General features: G+C 40.4%; 1 protein-coding gene across 1 annotated transcript in view; it reads right to left on the bottom strand.

The window, feature by feature from the left end:
- Window positions 1–18,201, bottom strand: part of LOC137631749 (bifunctional purine biosynthesis protein ATIC) — a 71,805-nt gene that overhangs the window by 2,596 nt on the left and 51,008 nt on the right. Inside the window, exons 9-12 of the mRNA XM_068363677.1 lie at window positions 17,677–17,805; window positions 17,401–17,567; window positions 16,495–16,598; window positions 16,153–16,313 (exon numbers count right to left, since the gene is read on the bottom strand). Of these exons, the coding sequence (XP_068219778.1) occupies window positions 16,153–16,313; window positions 16,495–16,598; window positions 17,401–17,567; window positions 17,677–17,805 (561 nt within the window). The remainder of the gene's footprint in view (window positions 1–16,152; window positions 16,314–16,494; window positions 16,599–17,400; window positions 17,568–17,676; window positions 17,806–18,201) is intronic.

Genomic DNA, 18,201 nt, shown 5'->3' with positions numbered 1-18,201 from the left:
TTGAGAGAATGGAAAATGGATGTCTGCTAAAGAAGGTGATGAATGCAAGAGTTGATGGGAGAAGTACTAGAGGAAGGCCAAGGTTTGGGTGGATGGATGGAGTGAAGGAAGCTCTGGGTGATAGGAGGATAGATGTGAGCGAGGCAAGAGAGCGTGCTAGAAATAGGAATGAATGGCGAGCGATTGTGACGCAGTTCCAGTAGGCCCTGCTGCTGCCTCCGATGCCTTAGATGACCGCGGAGGTAGCAGCAGTAGGGGATTCAGCATTATGAAACTTCATCTGTGGTGGATAATGTGGGAGGGTGGGCTGTGACAGCCTAGCAGTACCAGCTGAACTCGGTTGAGTCCCTAGTTAGGCTGGGAGGAACGTAGAGAGTAGAGGTCCCCTTTTTGTTTTTGTTTCTTTGTTGATGTCGGCTACCCCCCAAAATTGGGGGAAGTGCCATGGTACATGTATGTATGTATGTACATATGAAGATTTTATCGCCTGTTACGAAAAAAATATTTAGCATGTGAAACTAAATTCGCACGGCCACCGAAAATTTTAAATTCGTACGTCGCACGTTTGTTCGGCCTTAAACTCGCCACCATCGTCCTGCTCTCCTATTGCTCCGCATCTTTCCCATCATGCATCTGCCGGCGTCCCTCGACCATTTCATTTTGGCACTCACCATCATTCAGATTGAATTAGTGTTGGCGATTTTGATTTCTTACTTATAGCTTTCATGTTGCTTTAATCAACCCGTAATTCTATAGCCAGTGGAGTTTCAAGAAATTTGCTGATGTTCAAGGAGAGAAGAAGATGCTTTCTATGGAGACAAAGCTGGAGATTATTAGTATGAGGGTCTCTTGCAGTTGAGCAAGAATGCTAAGGAGTATGGCCAAAATCCGTCTATGATAAGCACCATCCTTAAGCAGAAGAAAGCCATCAAAGCAACACCTTCTAAGGGCGTGACTGTCCTTCTAGTAAGAGGAGCTACGTCCATGATGAGAGAAATCGCTGGAGACACAATCACCAAGACAGTAATCTGCCACAGGGCCAGTGCCATTTTTGGTGAACTCGTGCATGCTCAGACCAAAGACGACGCAGGAGAAGGGACATCACAGCAGGCACCCCCAGAGTTCAAGGCTTCACACGGATGGTTTAAAAAATTCAGTAGACGGACTTGCATTCATTCAGTGGTGTAGCACGGGGAGGCTGCCAGCTTGGACACGAAAAGTGACTGAAGCCTTTTATAAGATATTCAACAAGTTTACTCTCCAGGAAGGCTACATTCCCCAATAAGTCTAACTATGACAAAACTGGAATCTTTTGGAAAAAGAATGCCTCGTCAGACCTATATTGTGGGGACAAGAAGCTGCCCAGGTATAAGCCTATGAAGGACAGGTAAGCCTAGGTAAAGACAATTTTTCGTTGGGTGGGTAAACCTCAGTTCAGTCCGACTGTTAAAAATTATCTGGTAGAAAACCACCTCTCTGAAATGTCTGCCAGTGTTGGACAATGCACCATCACACCCTACCGGCCTCAAAGATATCCTCCAAGAATATCCCTTATCAAGGTTTTCTAACTTCCACTTAACATGAAAGTGAGCTTCTCGAGGAGCACCAAGAGGAGCTTACGACGGACGACCTGAAGGAGTTGCAGGCCATGCAACTGAATGTCTTTCAGGAACAGTTCTGTGACAGTGAGGAGGATGATAGAGACAAGACTACAACAGCAGCAGAAATTAAGGAGATACTATCTTCAGATCGGCGTCTTGCACAATTTAATGACAATTGCCCGAGCCATTTCAGGAAAATTTTAAAAAGTAGGCAGAAACAAGTTTCCTTGGATCATTTATTTTACAGAGAGGCTATTAGTAAGCCAAAGGGAAGGTCAAAGTGAAACCAAAAATATGGAGAAGTGGAAGTGAAGAAGAAATTGATGAAATTTAGAAAGTGCAAAGCGTAAGAGAATAATATTTAAAATGAAAAAAAAAAGCAAAAAGAATGATCAAGTGCTTTGCAAAGGAGTTTGCTGTCATTTGTTAATGTGTTTTGTTAAGTTTAGTTATGTTTTCCGCCATTTGTTGATGTGTTTCGTAAGTCAAGTGTTAATTCTTTCCAAAGAGATTTCTAAAATTTTTAAAAGGTATGTAGTTACTCTAATAGTACAGTAGGTACCTTCATTTTGAAGCCTTTTATTAGATTTGGATAAAATTCTTTAAGTCAATTTGACTAAATTTCAAACGGAATGATATTACATTTTTGGTCATAGGGCAATTAAGAACCCTAATCCCACAAAACAAATTAGGGACACTTCCTCTTAATGAACGAATTTCAGCCCAAAATAATGCTGTACAAAGAAAATGGGTTTCTGATGAAATGCTTTAATCCATTTTCAGAAGGGAAATGAAAAAAATCAGGCAAACCATTGCCTTAACCCCTTCATTATGAGGCAGGGGACCTACCCTCAAGCTATATACGAGATTTGACATTGGATATACATGAACACTTACTCTATAATCACCTACTTTTCAATATTAAACTTACCCGATAATCATGTAGCTGTCAACTCCGTTGCCCGACAGAATTCTACGGAAGGGATACGCCAGCGATCGCTATACAAGAGGGGGGTGTACTCACAAGCGCCACCTGTGGCCAGGTACTGCAGTACTTCTTGTTGACACCACTTCAATTTTTCCTCTGTCGTGCTTCCGGCAAGACGTTCATGGATACGCTTATAATTTTGGAGTCTTGTTCACGGTTTTTGGTGAAGTATTGCTCTAAGATTTCAGCTTTCGCTATTCAGGAAGTTTTATTATTAGCTTAACTAACTTTTGGAATTAATTTGATTAATTATGGTGACGAAGAGAGTATGAACTCTCTTTCACCTTTAAATGGCCGACCCTTCCCTTAGACGGAAGTGTTGGTGTCTAAGAGAGTATAGACTCTCTTTCTTATTTTTGCTTAACAAAAGTTATAGATTTATTTTATATCTCTCCGCCTGTTATAGGCCTCTTCGATTAACTTCCTTTTATTATAAACTTATTAAAATTAATTTTTATATTTGTTTATATTCGACCTTTCCTAATAGTAGGCGGTCTTTTCTTGGTACCGAAGTTAATTAACATTGAGCCCGTCATTTCGGTTTTACCTGTTAACATATTATGCTATTTTAATGTTTTTGAAAGAATTTCTTTGATAGTCTCGTACTGTTTTCAAAGTTGAACTTACGTTTTGTTTTGTCTCTGCAGTTGTTGACGTTCAGAACGTTCAACTTGCGCTCTATCGTTACGATAGAGAGAGAATTTTCACGGTGTCACGTTGCAGTAAGAGTAACCGTGTCTAGCGTTTTGTTCATTCTTTCTTAACTTAATGGTTTTAATTCTAATAAAGGAACTTTTCATTTTGGGAAATATTTCAGTTTTTTCCTTTAACAATAATATGTTTTAACGATATATATGATTGGGCTCTTCTCTCAGGTTCTAAGTCAAGAGAGAGAGAGAGAGAGAGAGAGATAGAGACGGAGGGAGAAAGAGGAGGATAAACGTTTCGTTCAAGCGAGTAACGTTGTTATCGTTTTTGCTCTTCTCCCTAGTCTCTTTAGGGGAAGAAAGTAAACGTTTCTAGAGTTTTTTCTTGTTCTCAAGCTTTATGCGGTGAGAGATTTTAAACGTAGTTTATTTGATCTAGTGTTTAGTCTCTTTCCAGCCACTGAATTATTTATCTTTCATTAGATTTTTCTGTTACATTGTAATTCTGTTTTCGCAATTACTAACTTTTGAGAAAGGATAGAATTGCGTGTTTCAGGTACAAACCACTTAAAGTTTCGAGTTCAGTGAAATAAGTGCAAACAGAAAATCAAAAGTGATAAGTGATTAGCGCAAAGTGTGTCAGTGTTGTGCGTGAGTGTACTTCTGTGCGTGCCAGTCGTCCTCCCAGTCCGGGACCTCTTGCAAGCTCCCAAGCCCAGGGGAGAAGCAATGTCGAAGGGCAAAGGGTTCGGCAGGCCTTGATCGGCGCACAGAAGTATCCTCGGTGGTTGCGGGCGTGTCTTACAGAGACCGTCACTCCCACCCGCAGACGATTGAGCCCTTATTTTGCTCGTCTGCAGAAGAAATTTCGGGGAGAAAACGCTGGTCTCAGGTCTCAAGACCTCTTAAACGTAAAGTCCAGACCTATGCCAGACGTACGAAGTTAGAGTTCAACAACCCGGATGCAGTCATTGGGTTAGCTCTGACTCTCCTCAGTCATCAGGTGACTGCACACCTCCTAAGAGAGGTAAGGCGATGCCTTAACAGACCTCATCTTCTATTAAGGCTTTGCCTCAACAGACCTTATCGTCTGTTGATCCCAAGACGACTTTGCTGCAGTCCATGCAGTCGCAGCTTGCGGTCTTAATGCGTGAGTTTCAGGCTGAGAAGGTTACACCTCCTCCTGCGAACGCTCCGCCTCTCCGCAGTCCAGTCTGCCAGGCGTACGAAGTTGAGGTTCCTCAGGCTACCTTACCGCGTTCCGAGTTGCCAGTTACCAGCGGTGTGCAGCAACCTCCGCCTCCTCCTGCGAGAGCTCCGCCTCACCGCAGTCCAGTCTGCCAGGCGTACGAAGTTGAGGTTCCTCAGGCTACCTTACCGCGTTCTGAGTTGCCAGTTACCAGCGTTGTGCAGCAACCTTAACCTTCCTTAAGGCAACCTCAGCAATGGGAGCAGGAGTCTTATGCCTTACTTCCTCCGCTTCCGCTTGCGGTTCCACCAGCGAGGCAACAATCTCTTGAGGTACGACAACCTCTTCCATCAATGAGGCAGCCACCTCAGCACTCGCTGCAGCGACCTCAACCCTCCTCAAGGCAAGAGTCTCAACTCCTTAGGCTAGCACCTCAGGAACCTCAACTCGCGAGACAAGAACTGCGTTCTGCGCAGCCGCTACCTCAACTCTCGCAGCTCACACCTCAGGAACCTTAACTCGTTCCTCAGGAACCTGCTACTGCGCATCCGCAACCCTTACAGCAAGCGCAACTCTTGAGGCAGCAATCTCATGCTATGAGTCAGCCACCTCAACACATGCATCTGCCATTTTTTCCTCAACTTGAGCTTCTTCCCATTCAACTTGGGAATAACAAATGACAATAATAACACCTCATTACTTTCATAACTTGCATTTGTAATCATATACATGTATGCCTACACAAACATTATGATAATGGAGGTTATTTGTATTACTTATATAAAAATATATATGTATTCCTTGCAATATATTTTTAACAAATCGCAAAATATGGCAAAAATATCTTCTAAATAAAAATGAATCATGAGTTATGAATGTAAGGTAATATTATGTTGATATTAAACCCCATGCAAGCATGCATGAAGTAATGCAGTGTTGCCAACAGGGCGAGTTTCCCTTTCCTGAGGTGAAGTAGATTATAGTACATTTAGTGTAGCTTAATTCTACGATTATCATGCCGGCTATCAAATTCATCAACAAAACAGTCTAAATCAATTCCCTCGGCACGTGCACTTTCAATGGACGGTAATGCGATATTACTCACTCTAGCACTGGTCATGGAATTTCTGAGAAATGTTACACGCCATGCAACACGCTCTGCTTACCTTACAGCATGCTCTACATACAGCATGCTCTGCATACAGCATGCTCTGCATACAGCATGCTCTGCATACAGCATGCTCTGCATACCTTACCGCATGCTTCTCAGTCACACTTCTTTGGTTGTTGCCAACTCACTAGACTGTCAAGCAGTTTCATAACGTTGCCTTCTAGTCTGCTGCTTTTGCACCAGTGAAACCCTCACTGAGAGAACTTAGCTTTTCTCGGATATGGTCCCTGTAGATGAGAAAGTGCTTTTCTCCCTCCTTCTGATATTCCCTTGAGGACTCTGTCATTTGGAGAGGAGCCTTTAGCTGCGTAGCCTCCTATGGACTTTTATTTAAGCATAACATGCTCCCAGGGAAGGTAATGGTTCCACTTCAGTCGCTAACCCCGTCTGTTACCACACCTGCTCCCATAGACCTTGAGCTGTGTTGCAAGACATGCAGTCCAAGCTTAGTCCTTGTTAGAGGATTTTTTTGTTTACGGAGTCAGTGTGTCACTGGGAAGACGTTCAACAACCAGCAGAAGTGACTTGTTGTGACGCAGTGCGGCAACCTCAGCAACCCGATAAGGAGTTGTCTGTACGACCCAGACAGTCTAGACACTTCGGGTTGTCACTGTACTTCCTCGCTTCCCCATGGTTGACAGTTCACAGACTGTGCAGCAGTACCATGATCTTGTGTCCGGCTCCGTCAGACGACTGGCTTTTAAGAGCTCCCACAAGTCGTCGCTGTCTGGAGATTCTCAGATGGACTATGGATCTGACCAAGGAACTGGGCCTCCTGGTCAATTTTGAGGAGTCTCAGCTCGTCCCATCCCAGACCATTGTCTCCCTGGGTATGGATCTTCACAGAGTCGAGCTTTTCGGGCTTTTCCATCGGCCCCAAGGATCTTCCAAGCCCTAGAATGCATCCAGAGCATGCTGAGAAGGAACCGATGCTCAGTCAGGTAGTGGATGAGTCTAACAGGGACACTTTCATCGCTGGCCCTGTTCATCGTGTTAGGGAGACTCCACCTCCCCCCCTTCAGTTTCATCTAGCTGCTCACTGGATAAAGGACATAACGCTAGAGACGGTCTCAGTTCCTGTTTCCGAAGAGAGGAGGTCTTCTCTCGCGTGGTGTAAGAACAGCTTTCTTCTCAAGGAAGTCTATCTTTGGCTGTTCAGAAACCCGACCGCCTTCTCCTCTCGGACGCATCAGACACGGGCTGGGGTGCGACTTTGGACGGACAGGAATGCTCGGGAACATGGAATCAGGAACAAAGGACACTTCACATCAATTGCAAGGAGTTGTTGGCGGTTCTTCTGGCCTTGATAAACTTCAAGTCCCTCCAGCTTAACAAAGTGGTGGAGGTGGACTCTGACAAGACCACAGCCCTGGCTTACATCTTCAAGCAGGGAGGGACTCTTTCGTGAAGTTGTTCTAGATCCCAAGGGACCTCCTCATCTGGACTTAAGATCGAAAGCTCACGCTGGTAACGAGGTTTATTCAGGGCGGTATGAATGTCATGGCAGATCACCTCAGCCGGAAGGGTCAGGTCATCCCCACAGAGTGGACCCTTCACAAGAATGTTTGCAGCAGACTTTGGGCCCTGTGGGGTCAGCCAACCATTTAGGGGCTAGACGCACCGTCAAAAAGCCCCTGTCTGGAGAGAAGCTCCGGGCAATCTAAAGAAGAAGAAGAAGCCAACCATAGATCTGTTCGCTACCTCGATAACCTAGAGACTCCTGTTGTATTGTTCTCCGATTCCAGACCCAGCAGCAGTTCACGTGGATGCTTTTCTGCTGGATTGGTTCCATCTCGACCTGTATGCATTCCCGCCCTTCAAGATTGTCAACAGGGTACTTCAGAAGTTCTCCTCTCGCAAAGGGACACGGCTGACGTTGGTTGGCTCCGCTCTGGCCCGCGAGAGAATGGTTCTTAGAGGTACTGCAATGGCTGGTCGACATTCCCAGGACTCTTCCTCTAGGAGTGAACCTTCTACGTCTACCTCACGTAAAGAAGGTACACCCAAACCTCCACGCTCTTCGTCTGACTGCCTTCAGACTTTCGAAAGACTCTCAAGAGCTAGGGGCTTTTCGAAGGAGGCAGCCAGAGCGATTGCCAAAGCAAGGAGAACATCCACTCTCAGAATCTATCAGTCTCAAGGGGAAGTCTTCCGTAGCTGGTACAAGACCAATGCAGTTTCCTCAACCAGTACCACTGTAACCCAGATTGCTGACTTCCTGTTATATCTAAGGAAAGTAAGATCCCTTTCAGCTCCTACGATCAAGGGTTACAGAAGTATGTTGGCAGCGGTTTTCCGCCACAGAGGCTTGGATCTTTCCACCAACAAAGATCTACAGGACCTCCCTAGGTCTTTTGAGACCTCAAAGGAACGTCGGTTGTCCACTCCAGGCTGGAATCTAGACGTGGTCCTAAGGTTCCTTATGTCATCAAGATTTGAACCTCTCCAATCAGCCTCTTTTTAGGACCTCACATTAAAAACTCTTTTCCTCGTGTGCTTGACAACAGCTAAAAGAGTAAGTGAGATCCACACCTTCAGCAGGATCATTGTTTTCACATCTGAAACGGCTACATGTTCCTTGCAGCTCGGTTTTTGCTAAACGAGCTTCCTTCACGTCCTTGGCCTAAGTCGTTCGAGATCCCAAGCCTGTCCAACTTGGTGGGGAATGAACTGGAGAGAGTACTTTGCCCAGTTAGAGCTCTTAGGTACTATCTAAAAAGGTCTTAACCTTTACGAGGACAATCAGAAGCCTTATGGTGTGCTATCAAGAAACCTTCTTTTCCAAGTTCTAAGAACTCAGTTTCTTACTATTCAGGCTTCTGATTAGAGAAGCACATTCTCATCTGAAGGAAGAAGACCTTGCTTTGCTGAAGGTAAGGACACATGAAGTGAGAGCTGTGGCTACTTCAGTGGCCTTCAAACAGAGCCATTCTCTGCAGAGTGTTATGGATGCAACCTATTGGAGAAGCAAGTCAGTGTTCGCATCATTCTATCTCAAAGATGTCCAGTCTCTTTACGAGTACTGCTACACCCTGGGACCATTCGTAGCAACGAATGCAGTAGTAGGCGAGGGCTCAGCCACTACATTCCCATAATCCCATAACCTTTTAACCTTTCTCTTGAATACTTTTTATGGGTTGTACGGTCGGCTAAGAAGCCTTCCACATCCTTGTTGATTTGGCGGGTGGTCAATTCTTTCTTGAGAAGCGCCGAGGTTAAAGGTTGTGATGAGGTCCTTTAGTATGGGTTGCAGCCCTTGATACTTCAGCACCTTAGAGTTGTTCAGCCTCCTAAGAGGAACGCTGCGCTCAGTAAGGAAGACGAACTTATTTAAGGCAGAGTAATGGCTCAAGTCGACTTCCTTACCAGGTACTTGTAATTTCATTGTTATTTTGAATAACTGATAATATGAAATACGGGATACTTAGCTTCTTGATATACATGTACACTGGTTTTCACCCACCTCCCTGGGTGTGAATCAGCTACATGATTATCGGGTAAGTTTAATATTGAAAAATGTTATTTTCATTAGTAAAATAAATTTTTGAATATACTTACCCGATAATCATGATTTAATTGACCCACCCTTCCTCCCCATAGAACCAGTGGACCGAGGAAAAATTGAAGTGGTGTCAACAAGAAGTACTGCAGTACCTGGCCACAGGTGGCGCTTGTGAGTACACCCCCCTCTTGTATAGCGATCGCTGGCGTATCCCTTCCGTAGAATTCTGTCGGGCAACGGAGTTGACAGCTACATGATTATCGGGTAAGTATATTCAAAAATTTATTTTACTAATGAAAATAACATATTTCCATACTTGTTTGTTTTACTGCTGATTATAGAATTTTTTTGAGAGTTTACTTCATTTTGTATTGTATTTCACTCTAAACAACCAAAATATTCTTTCCCCTCATTGTGAAGTGATTATTGAATAATTTTTTTCAGAAATTAGTTTTACATGATTTTCTCTAAAAGGTAAAGCACTGTGATTTTGTGTAAAAAAAAAAAAATGATAGGCCTATTCATAGAATTGACCGTTATCACATAATTCCATGATAAATACCCGTGGAAACATAAAACTACACTTCAGTAATGATGGACTTTACATTAGAGAAATGTAATGAAAAAGGGATTTTGATGAAGGAAAAATCTATTTCTGGGCGAGGGACCTGTGTCGCCCAGTGAAATGCTCCTTAAAACACCATTTCTAAGGTATAAATACTGCTAAATATACCAGAGAAAAAAGTTGCATGGAATGCCAGAAATATACCCAGCTTGCTCACCTTTATAGTGTCGGTAATATCCTTTTGTTCCCCGATAAACAAAATTAACATATCTGCAACCCCCCGCCCCACACACACGCGAGAGAGAGAAAGAGAGGCTAACTTTTACTCGGGAAAACAATGAATAATACCAATATGAAATAAATAAGACGGAGATATAATTTTATAAAACTGATAGTTGAGGAAAAAGGAATAAAATAAGAGAAAAAAATCTTGTCGTCTGTCAACAACTTGCATTACTGATAACAGTGATGTTATAGGTGGGGGTGTTGTCAGAGGTGGAGAACCAATGAAGAAATGCTATGTGGTACTTTGTGGGTTTTGAACACTTATCCCAACGTTGAAATAAACTAAAATAGACTACAGTATGTTATCATGAATAGGGGCTAGAATCGCAAGTACAGTATTTTGGTTGGTGGTGGGGCGAGATAGGAGTATCTAAGTCTCTAAGCTAGGGGTGTCAGGGGGTTCAAGTAAAATGCCTCGGGAAGGGAATATTTCCAATGGTTAAAGGGAGTGGTGTGATTCTACATGGCAACATGAAAGCAGATTAATACTGTATAGCTATTACACAATCAAGAATAAAGGCTATAATCCCAAAGACTTCATTGGTTGGCAGAAGAAAGGACGAAGAGGGGCTTATATCAGGTAGGGGAGGAGATTTTACTATTTGTGTGTTGATGGGATACCTTTCATGGCTATTTCCTCAGTGTCCTGAGGAAATTCCGGTGACTTACTAAGCGGATAAGTGCTAGATATCACTAATTCCACCGCTATCATCAATTCTTTAGTTGTTGGCCAAGGGTTTCTTCAATTGTTTGCCTGAAGGTAATATCACTATATTTGTCATTGTTCTTCATCACCCTGATGGAGGGAGACAGAGGAGAGTCATAGATCAGATTACTGGAAGAAGGCCGATGGACAGACTTACTCCATTTGGAGAAGAACCAGACTGTCATCTACCCAGTTTCAGCTTCTTTTACTTTCCATATTTCCCCCACTGCTCTAATGGCAAAATTCTGCCCTCGTTACGGGGGGGGGGGCGGTAATTTTTTTTCAAAGTACATAATTTTGCCCTAGCAAATAAGAATTATCAGAAAATCAATATTTAAATTCTAGCTAATATTTTTTCAATCTAGAATCACTTTTTTAAAAAATGAAAATTCAAATTTACAAACTGCAATCTAAATTGGAGAAGCAGAAAGCTACAAGGCCAAGGGCTCCAACAGGAAGAGCAGCCCAGAGGAAATAGATAAGTAACAGTTATAAAGGAGAGTAAAAATCAAAATATATTAAAATGAGTAACTACATTGAACATATTAGTCATATATAAACTATAAGACTAGACTCAGGTCAACCTGGTCAGCATTAAAGTATCTACTACAAGCTCTATTCAATCATCAGGTTAGATCATTACACAATCTGGTCACAGTTGGAATAAAATTTATACAATACTGATTAGTAATGAGCTTTTTGGTATACAAAGCATGGCTGTTAAAATTAACTGCATATCTAGTATGGAATACAGTCTGGGATGATCTAAATGCAAAAGAAAGTTAGAATAATGAAAATTCCTATGCAAAATAGAGTACGAACTGGATGATGTTGTCAGAGATTACTAACCGTATCCATGATCAAATAAAATAGAGTGTAATCATCATAAAATAGCACTACTTATGCATGAGTGACAAGAACAAGAAAAATTAATTCAGCTTCTTTGGTTATTGGTAGAAGCACCTGTAGTGGAAGTTAAAGAGGTTGGACACCAGAGAGCTGATGCAAGAAAAAAGCAATATGAAAGAGCACTATCACTAAAAATTTGGGTGGGAGAATCCATCTACAGCTTCATGACCCATATAAACAGACTGTAATAACATCTAAACCATGCGTACCAACCGACCCAAAGATAATAAGCAGACCGGTGACTGTACTGTAAACACGCATATGGCTACCCCTCATCTGTGTGGACATTTGTTAAAGAATAACCGGATGCTGGCAAACATGTTGGCCATGAAAAATAGTTAACCTGAAACTAGAGAGCCTTTCCAGATATGCTGTTAACAACCAAGGTCACATAACATTTAGAAAGACACCACAGAGAATCAAGATGGCATCAACCAGCTATTCTGGGAACAGGAGGTTGTGGTCATCAGACTAAGAGGAGAGGAAATCTCAGCTTGAGTAGAGGACCCTACCCCAGAATCCCACAGCTTTCACTCCTATCACAGGGCAGAAGATACCCCAGCCAATAACTCCAACCAATTCATGAGGACAAAGGGGCAACAGTCATTGGGAGGAAGAGTGGGAAGGGGGCTAGCCATGCCTTATTGCCATACAGTAACACCATTCAATGAGGCAGTGAGGATCCCAAATCAGGCGATAGGAGTACGCTGCCTTCTCAAGGCACCGTGGCACTTCCTGCAGGACCTATATTCTAACCGACATGGCACTGGAGGGGAAGACAGCAGGATGTGACTGTCTCGGTAAACCAAGGGCCTATCCAGTGACCCTGCGGCATCTCGTTTAGACATCAAAGGTAACGTAAAGTACAGTATGTCATAATAGGCACGGGGACGAGTCTTGCCCGCTACAGCTGGCAACACTGATTATCCTTAACTTGTCCGGGAGTATCCACATAAAAATCAGCAACGCTGCTCAGCAGCTCTTCAAGATGGGATTTCAGACTTGTGTAATTTAGGAGTAGACTTTATAGAACAGCACAAAATTACTATTATGAGAGGTAAAGGAAGGACCTTAAAATTGATAGCAGATAGGCATGAGCTTCCTAAAGTGGGGAAGAGTGAGGGAAGTGTTAGTGCCTACGCATGAGGGCAAGCAGGATAACTATATATGAGATAAAGAGAAATCTGTGCCGACAAAGGTACTGAAGAGTATAACAGTCTCCCCAACCCAGAAGGAATAATAATGTTATGATAATAGAATTTGTATTGAAAAAATTTGATTTTTTTTTTATTTCATTTATATAGTGTACAGTAGTTAATATTGTAATTTATATATTTACCCTAATCCCATCTTTAAAGTGTCCCAAGTAATCCAATATTTTGTTTCAGACTGACAATGTGCCCTACTCTCTGTAGGGTACTGCAATAGTAGCGAGATCAATACAGTTCAGTGAGTATGGCATAAGTCGAAACCCAAGTTCAACCCAATTTCTATTATGATATAGCCAGTTTCTTTCATAGCTTACCAATTTTATAACTAAAAACATTGGGGTGATAAAGAGTAAACAGCGCCCTAGCCTCCACTGGTAAGCGAGTTCTGGTTTAGAAATCGGGGGGAAACTAAAGACTGGACATTGCACTGCATAACTTCCATGTATCTCTGGGGGGAGGGATCCATTCCAGTGGACAAGGAGCAATCTGGGGACTCCTAAGTGTCCTGGTATGGTGATTGTCCCAGATATGAGTGTGAAACTTGTATTGATACATAAAATATATTTTGACCCATTGAGACCATTATGAAAAACTTCCGTAGATCTCAACTTGTCCAAGTAATGCTGCAGCTGGCAACGGATAGATACATTGTTTTAGTGTGAAGAGGGTCTTATGCAGTTCTTTATTAATCAGATTTACGTGTCTATGGCAAGTTTACTAAAATTAGAGCTTCTAGGATATTGCCATGATTTTCTATGAATAATTCATTTTTTCATGATATGAATTTTTTCATTCTACTTATCATTCCATATTATAAGACATTTTCTAATTGCCTTTTATTAATTTTGAAATAAATAATTTTTCATTTACATAGTATCCGTTTCCTTTCATAAAGTTTCTCCCCATCAGCCATTATTTTTAATCTTTTGTAAAAAGTTTGTTTATAAAATCTTACCCGAGCTTTGAACTATTTAGTATATTAATTACTGTATTCTTCCCTTCAATTAAATCGGAACAGTCCACCTAGATTTCTATTTGGCATGTTCAAGATAAAATAATATGGAAGTTCTAAAGTTCTTGCTGGGTTCCCTTGCCCAGAATAAAATCTAGGAAGGATGTTCAGTGTCCATTTCTTTCTTGACTTTTTCCCTTTTGCCCAAATTTCTGGGGTATTCCACTGTATACTTGTGTAGTGTGAAATTAGTGTGGTCGGCAATCTGGCACTAAGTAGCATGACTGCTATATCAGTCAGCAGTAAGCAAAAGGCCCCATGAAAAATGGTCAGACATTGCAAGGCATAGCTGAAATCCAAAGTAATAATGTACAGCAGATGTAACTGATTGAATAAAGTGATAGGGAAATGGCTTTAGATTACAATTCAGAGTAGGAATTGGAGGTGTGTTAACTAGCAGATGACAGGATCTTGGGATTCGCAACTCTAGCTTTCAAACACTAACGCACCCAGAGCTTGATGAAGCTAGCTCAGCTACAGTGCCCACCTGACCATGAAAACCAATTAATGACATGAATTATGATGTGATAGTGGTTGGGCGCAAGCCATCAGGGAGGAGTGATCAATTTCCCTTTAGAATTGAGAAAAAGCACCAAACCCCTATTGGGCCTCAAGCCCCATTTATTTCCAAGGTGAAGTAGAAATAAAAATTTGAAAGTTAAGGGAATGGGGTATTATTATTATTATAATCACTTGCTAAGCTACAACCCTAGTTGGAAAAGCAGGATGCTATAAGCCTAAGGGCTCCAACAGGATAAATACTCGTGAGGAAATGAAATAAGGAAATAAACAAACTATGAGTGAAGTAATGAACAATCAAAATAAAATATTTTAAGAACAGTAACAACATTAAAATAAATATTTTATATTAACTACAAAAAACTTGAAAAAACAAGAGGAAGAGGAATGCGATATAATAGTGCGCGCAAGTCAACCCTAAAGCAACAGAACTCTACCCGAAGACAGTGGAAGACCATGGTACAGAGGCTATGGCACTACCCAAGACTAGAGAAATGGTTTGATTTTAGAGTTGTCCTCCTTGAAGAGCTGCTTACCATATATAAAGTCTCTCTTCTCCCCTTACCAAGAGAAAAGTACCCACTGATCAATTACAGTGCAGTAGTTAATGCCTTGAGAGAAGAAGAATTGTTTGGTAATCTCAGTGTTGTCAGGTGTATGAGGACAGAGGAGGATGTGGAAATAATAGGCTGGACTATTAAGTGTATGTGCAGGCAAAGACAAAATGAGCCATAACCAAAGAGAAAAATCTAATGTAGTACAGTCTGGCCAGTCAAAGGACCCCATAAATTCTTTAGCAGTAGTATCTAAACAGGTGGCCAACCTACCACTATCAGCAAATCCCACTGGGCTTACCCAAATGCTACAGTTAGGAAAAAAAAAATTGGTAAGACTTGCATCATAATATAAAATTTAATGCGATTACTCAAGATACCGCATATCCTTTGTCCTTGATTAATTAGTTGCTTATAAAGATGCAGGATAGCAAATACTATACATCTAATGTATTGATTTGAAATCTAGTTAGGGACTTTTAGCCACTATGCTTACAGGTTTTGTAAAATACATAATTCATACAAGATTGGTATCAATCATTTTAATGTACTGTACTTATGTAATCTATAAGTAGAGAACATTTCATAAGAAAAATGTTTCAAAGAAATCACATGAAGTTTATAATGCTTTGTAAACACTGATTTTGATGCTTAATCATTTTATCGGTCCATAATCTTTACTTAAAGTGAAAGGAGTGAGAGAGAAAGAATAGAAAATGATAAAAAAAAAATTAAAAGTTTCACACACTTGGTACTGACCCCATCACATATGTGATTATAATCATCATTAAAAATACAGTAATAAGATATAAATATCTCCTTCAAAAGACTAATTTAAATGTTCATCCATTTTATCTACACATTTTTGTACAAGATACAATTAAAATGAAACAAGTTTTACAGTCCTGTGATATTTGGAATTCAGCGAGAATACTTGTTTGCGTTCATTAGAGCATCCAGCACAATAATTATCTTTGCGAGATTTAAGCAAAATTTAACGTACATTAGTACTGTACTTAAAATAATTTATCCAATCTATAAATTTCTTTCTGGTTGCAAAATGCAAGAAACTTTTCATATATAACTTAAAATTAGTAAAGTTGTGCACCACACACAGTTTTCAATGTATGAAAAAAATGGGTTTACCTTAATAAGCAGGCAATAAAAAAAAATTTGGGAGATAAGGAATTATTTACCAACCATCCTACAGTAGCTAAGAAACAAATTCCTCTCGAACCCACCCAGTATAAAGACACCAGACTTTGAAGACTTATAAATGAAAAATATCCTCACCTGCTTTGCACGATCTACATTGTCTCGGAATGGGAAGAATGCATCAGATGACAGAGCAACATGGCTAAGCTTCTTTATCCAGGCTTCCTTCTCTTCCTCAGTCAATGGGGCAGGTCTGCTTTCAAACATAGCAGCAAACTGTGTCTCAGGCATATCTTTTCCTATGAATAAATATTTGTATCTTAAAAACTATTATTGGTATGGTAGCCAGATAAAGAACTATAAATTAATGTTACAAACACAATGTACATAGGCTTCATTCTCCTGTGTTACCATACACAAACTTACATTGCAAACAATGCTTTTATTCATCTTCAGTGGAAACTAAAGAAGTAAACTTACCAACTGTGCCACCCACAAAATTATCAATAGCATTTGATTTTTCAGCTCTTTTCACACCCTCTTTAAATTTCATGTCCAAAACACGGGGATGATGCCGAATCCACCTGAAAATATCACATCATAAATACAGCATACAAGATCATTCATTAACAATCACTGTAAAAGCAAACCATTCACCAGTTCATTTTATAAAGCCTCAAGGCTTCCTATTTATTAAAAAAAAAAAAAGTCATAACATGTGAGCCACATCGTGATTATCATAGTGCAGATTCACTGAATTATTTTATACATAGACTCAACAGAACTTAACAAAAAGAGTAGAAATATTTCTGAAACAATATTTACGATGCAGACATCTGGAAATTAGATAGTAATTTTTAAGAGCATTTTTGTCTGTTAAACCCGTCAATACCACATTTGTCCACGAATCCCAGGCTTGAATGTACCAAATATGATTGGTGGGTGTAAGTAAAAGCTTTTTTTTATGTAAAACTAATTTTTGCAGCATAAGCCCTATAATCATCTATGCTACGAAACTGCAATTCAGGTGGAAAAAACTTAGGAGTGCTCCTGGGAATCTACACATACCTGTACGACGATAAAGATATCTAACACATCCAATATCATCAAATCCATAAAATTTCTATAGATAATTACAGAATAACCAACAAAAAGGTCATCAGGTATTTAACAAATATTTACTGGTGTACAAGGAAAGCCTTAGTTGATAAAATTAAGTACACTACTAGCCACGTAAAAATAAGGCAAACCAATACTTGTAAAATTAATTTGATACAAGAAAAAAATATAAGTTATTCTGAATTAAATTCAAATTACCTACCGCGTATCAAATTATGAAACAATGAATTACCCAATATTACTGCCCACAGAATAATTAACACTCACCAGTTATTTGCTTTGTCTCCAGCAAGTCTTGTGCAATGAATGCGAGACTGCTGGCCTGCACCAATACCAATAACCTGGCCAGATTTAGCATAGCACACAGAATTCGACTGGGTATATTTTACTGCTATGCTGGCAACAATCAGGTCTCGAACTGCCTCTTCATTAAGCTGAAAAATGTTTGCAAATCATTAACTTTTAGGAAATGTAAAATATATTTAGAACTATTAAAGAAATACAAAACAATCAGGAATTGTTTATTTAATGGAAACAAGTTACCTCCTCTTTCTTGGTTACAATATTCTTCATAAGATCAGGGGTTATTGTTGCATCATTCCTTCTCTGTTCTAGTGTGAGGCCAAAAATTGTGCGGCGTTCTAACAAGTCTCCCTCGTAATTTGGGTCCATCTGTAACAAAGAGTGGCAACATTACAATAATAAATAACATGGTAGGAAAAATGACATAAAAAAAAGTGTTGAACAAGATCAAGGACAGTACTTTGAACAATGTCAGTTGTATAATTAGGCGATATGCCAATTGCGTATCTATAGGCGTATAAGACCTAATTGAGATCAAATCTATAATAAAGCCGAAAATCTCTTACAGTACAACAGTATCTCGGGTTACGAAGTTAATGCGATCAGGGAAAGAGCTCGCAACCTAAAATACTCTTATAAAAAGAACTCATAGAAAACAAATTCAATTCACTCATGCATTCATGTCCATACATACACACAGTAATCCTACTTGTTTTGAAAGGTTTTGCAAGAGTTATTGCATAGAAATTATAACCCATAACGTCA

The sequence above is a fragment of the Palaemon carinicauda genome, chromosome 40 (assembly GCF_036898095.1).
Source record: "Palaemon carinicauda isolate YSFRI2023 chromosome 40, ASM3689809v2, whole genome shotgun sequence".
Lineage (NCBI taxonomy): Eukaryota > Metazoa > Arthropoda > Malacostraca > Decapoda > Palaemonidae > Palaemon > Palaemon carinicauda.
Note: the sequence above shows the minus strand (reverse complement) of the source record. Positions and strands in the feature narration are given on the sequence as shown.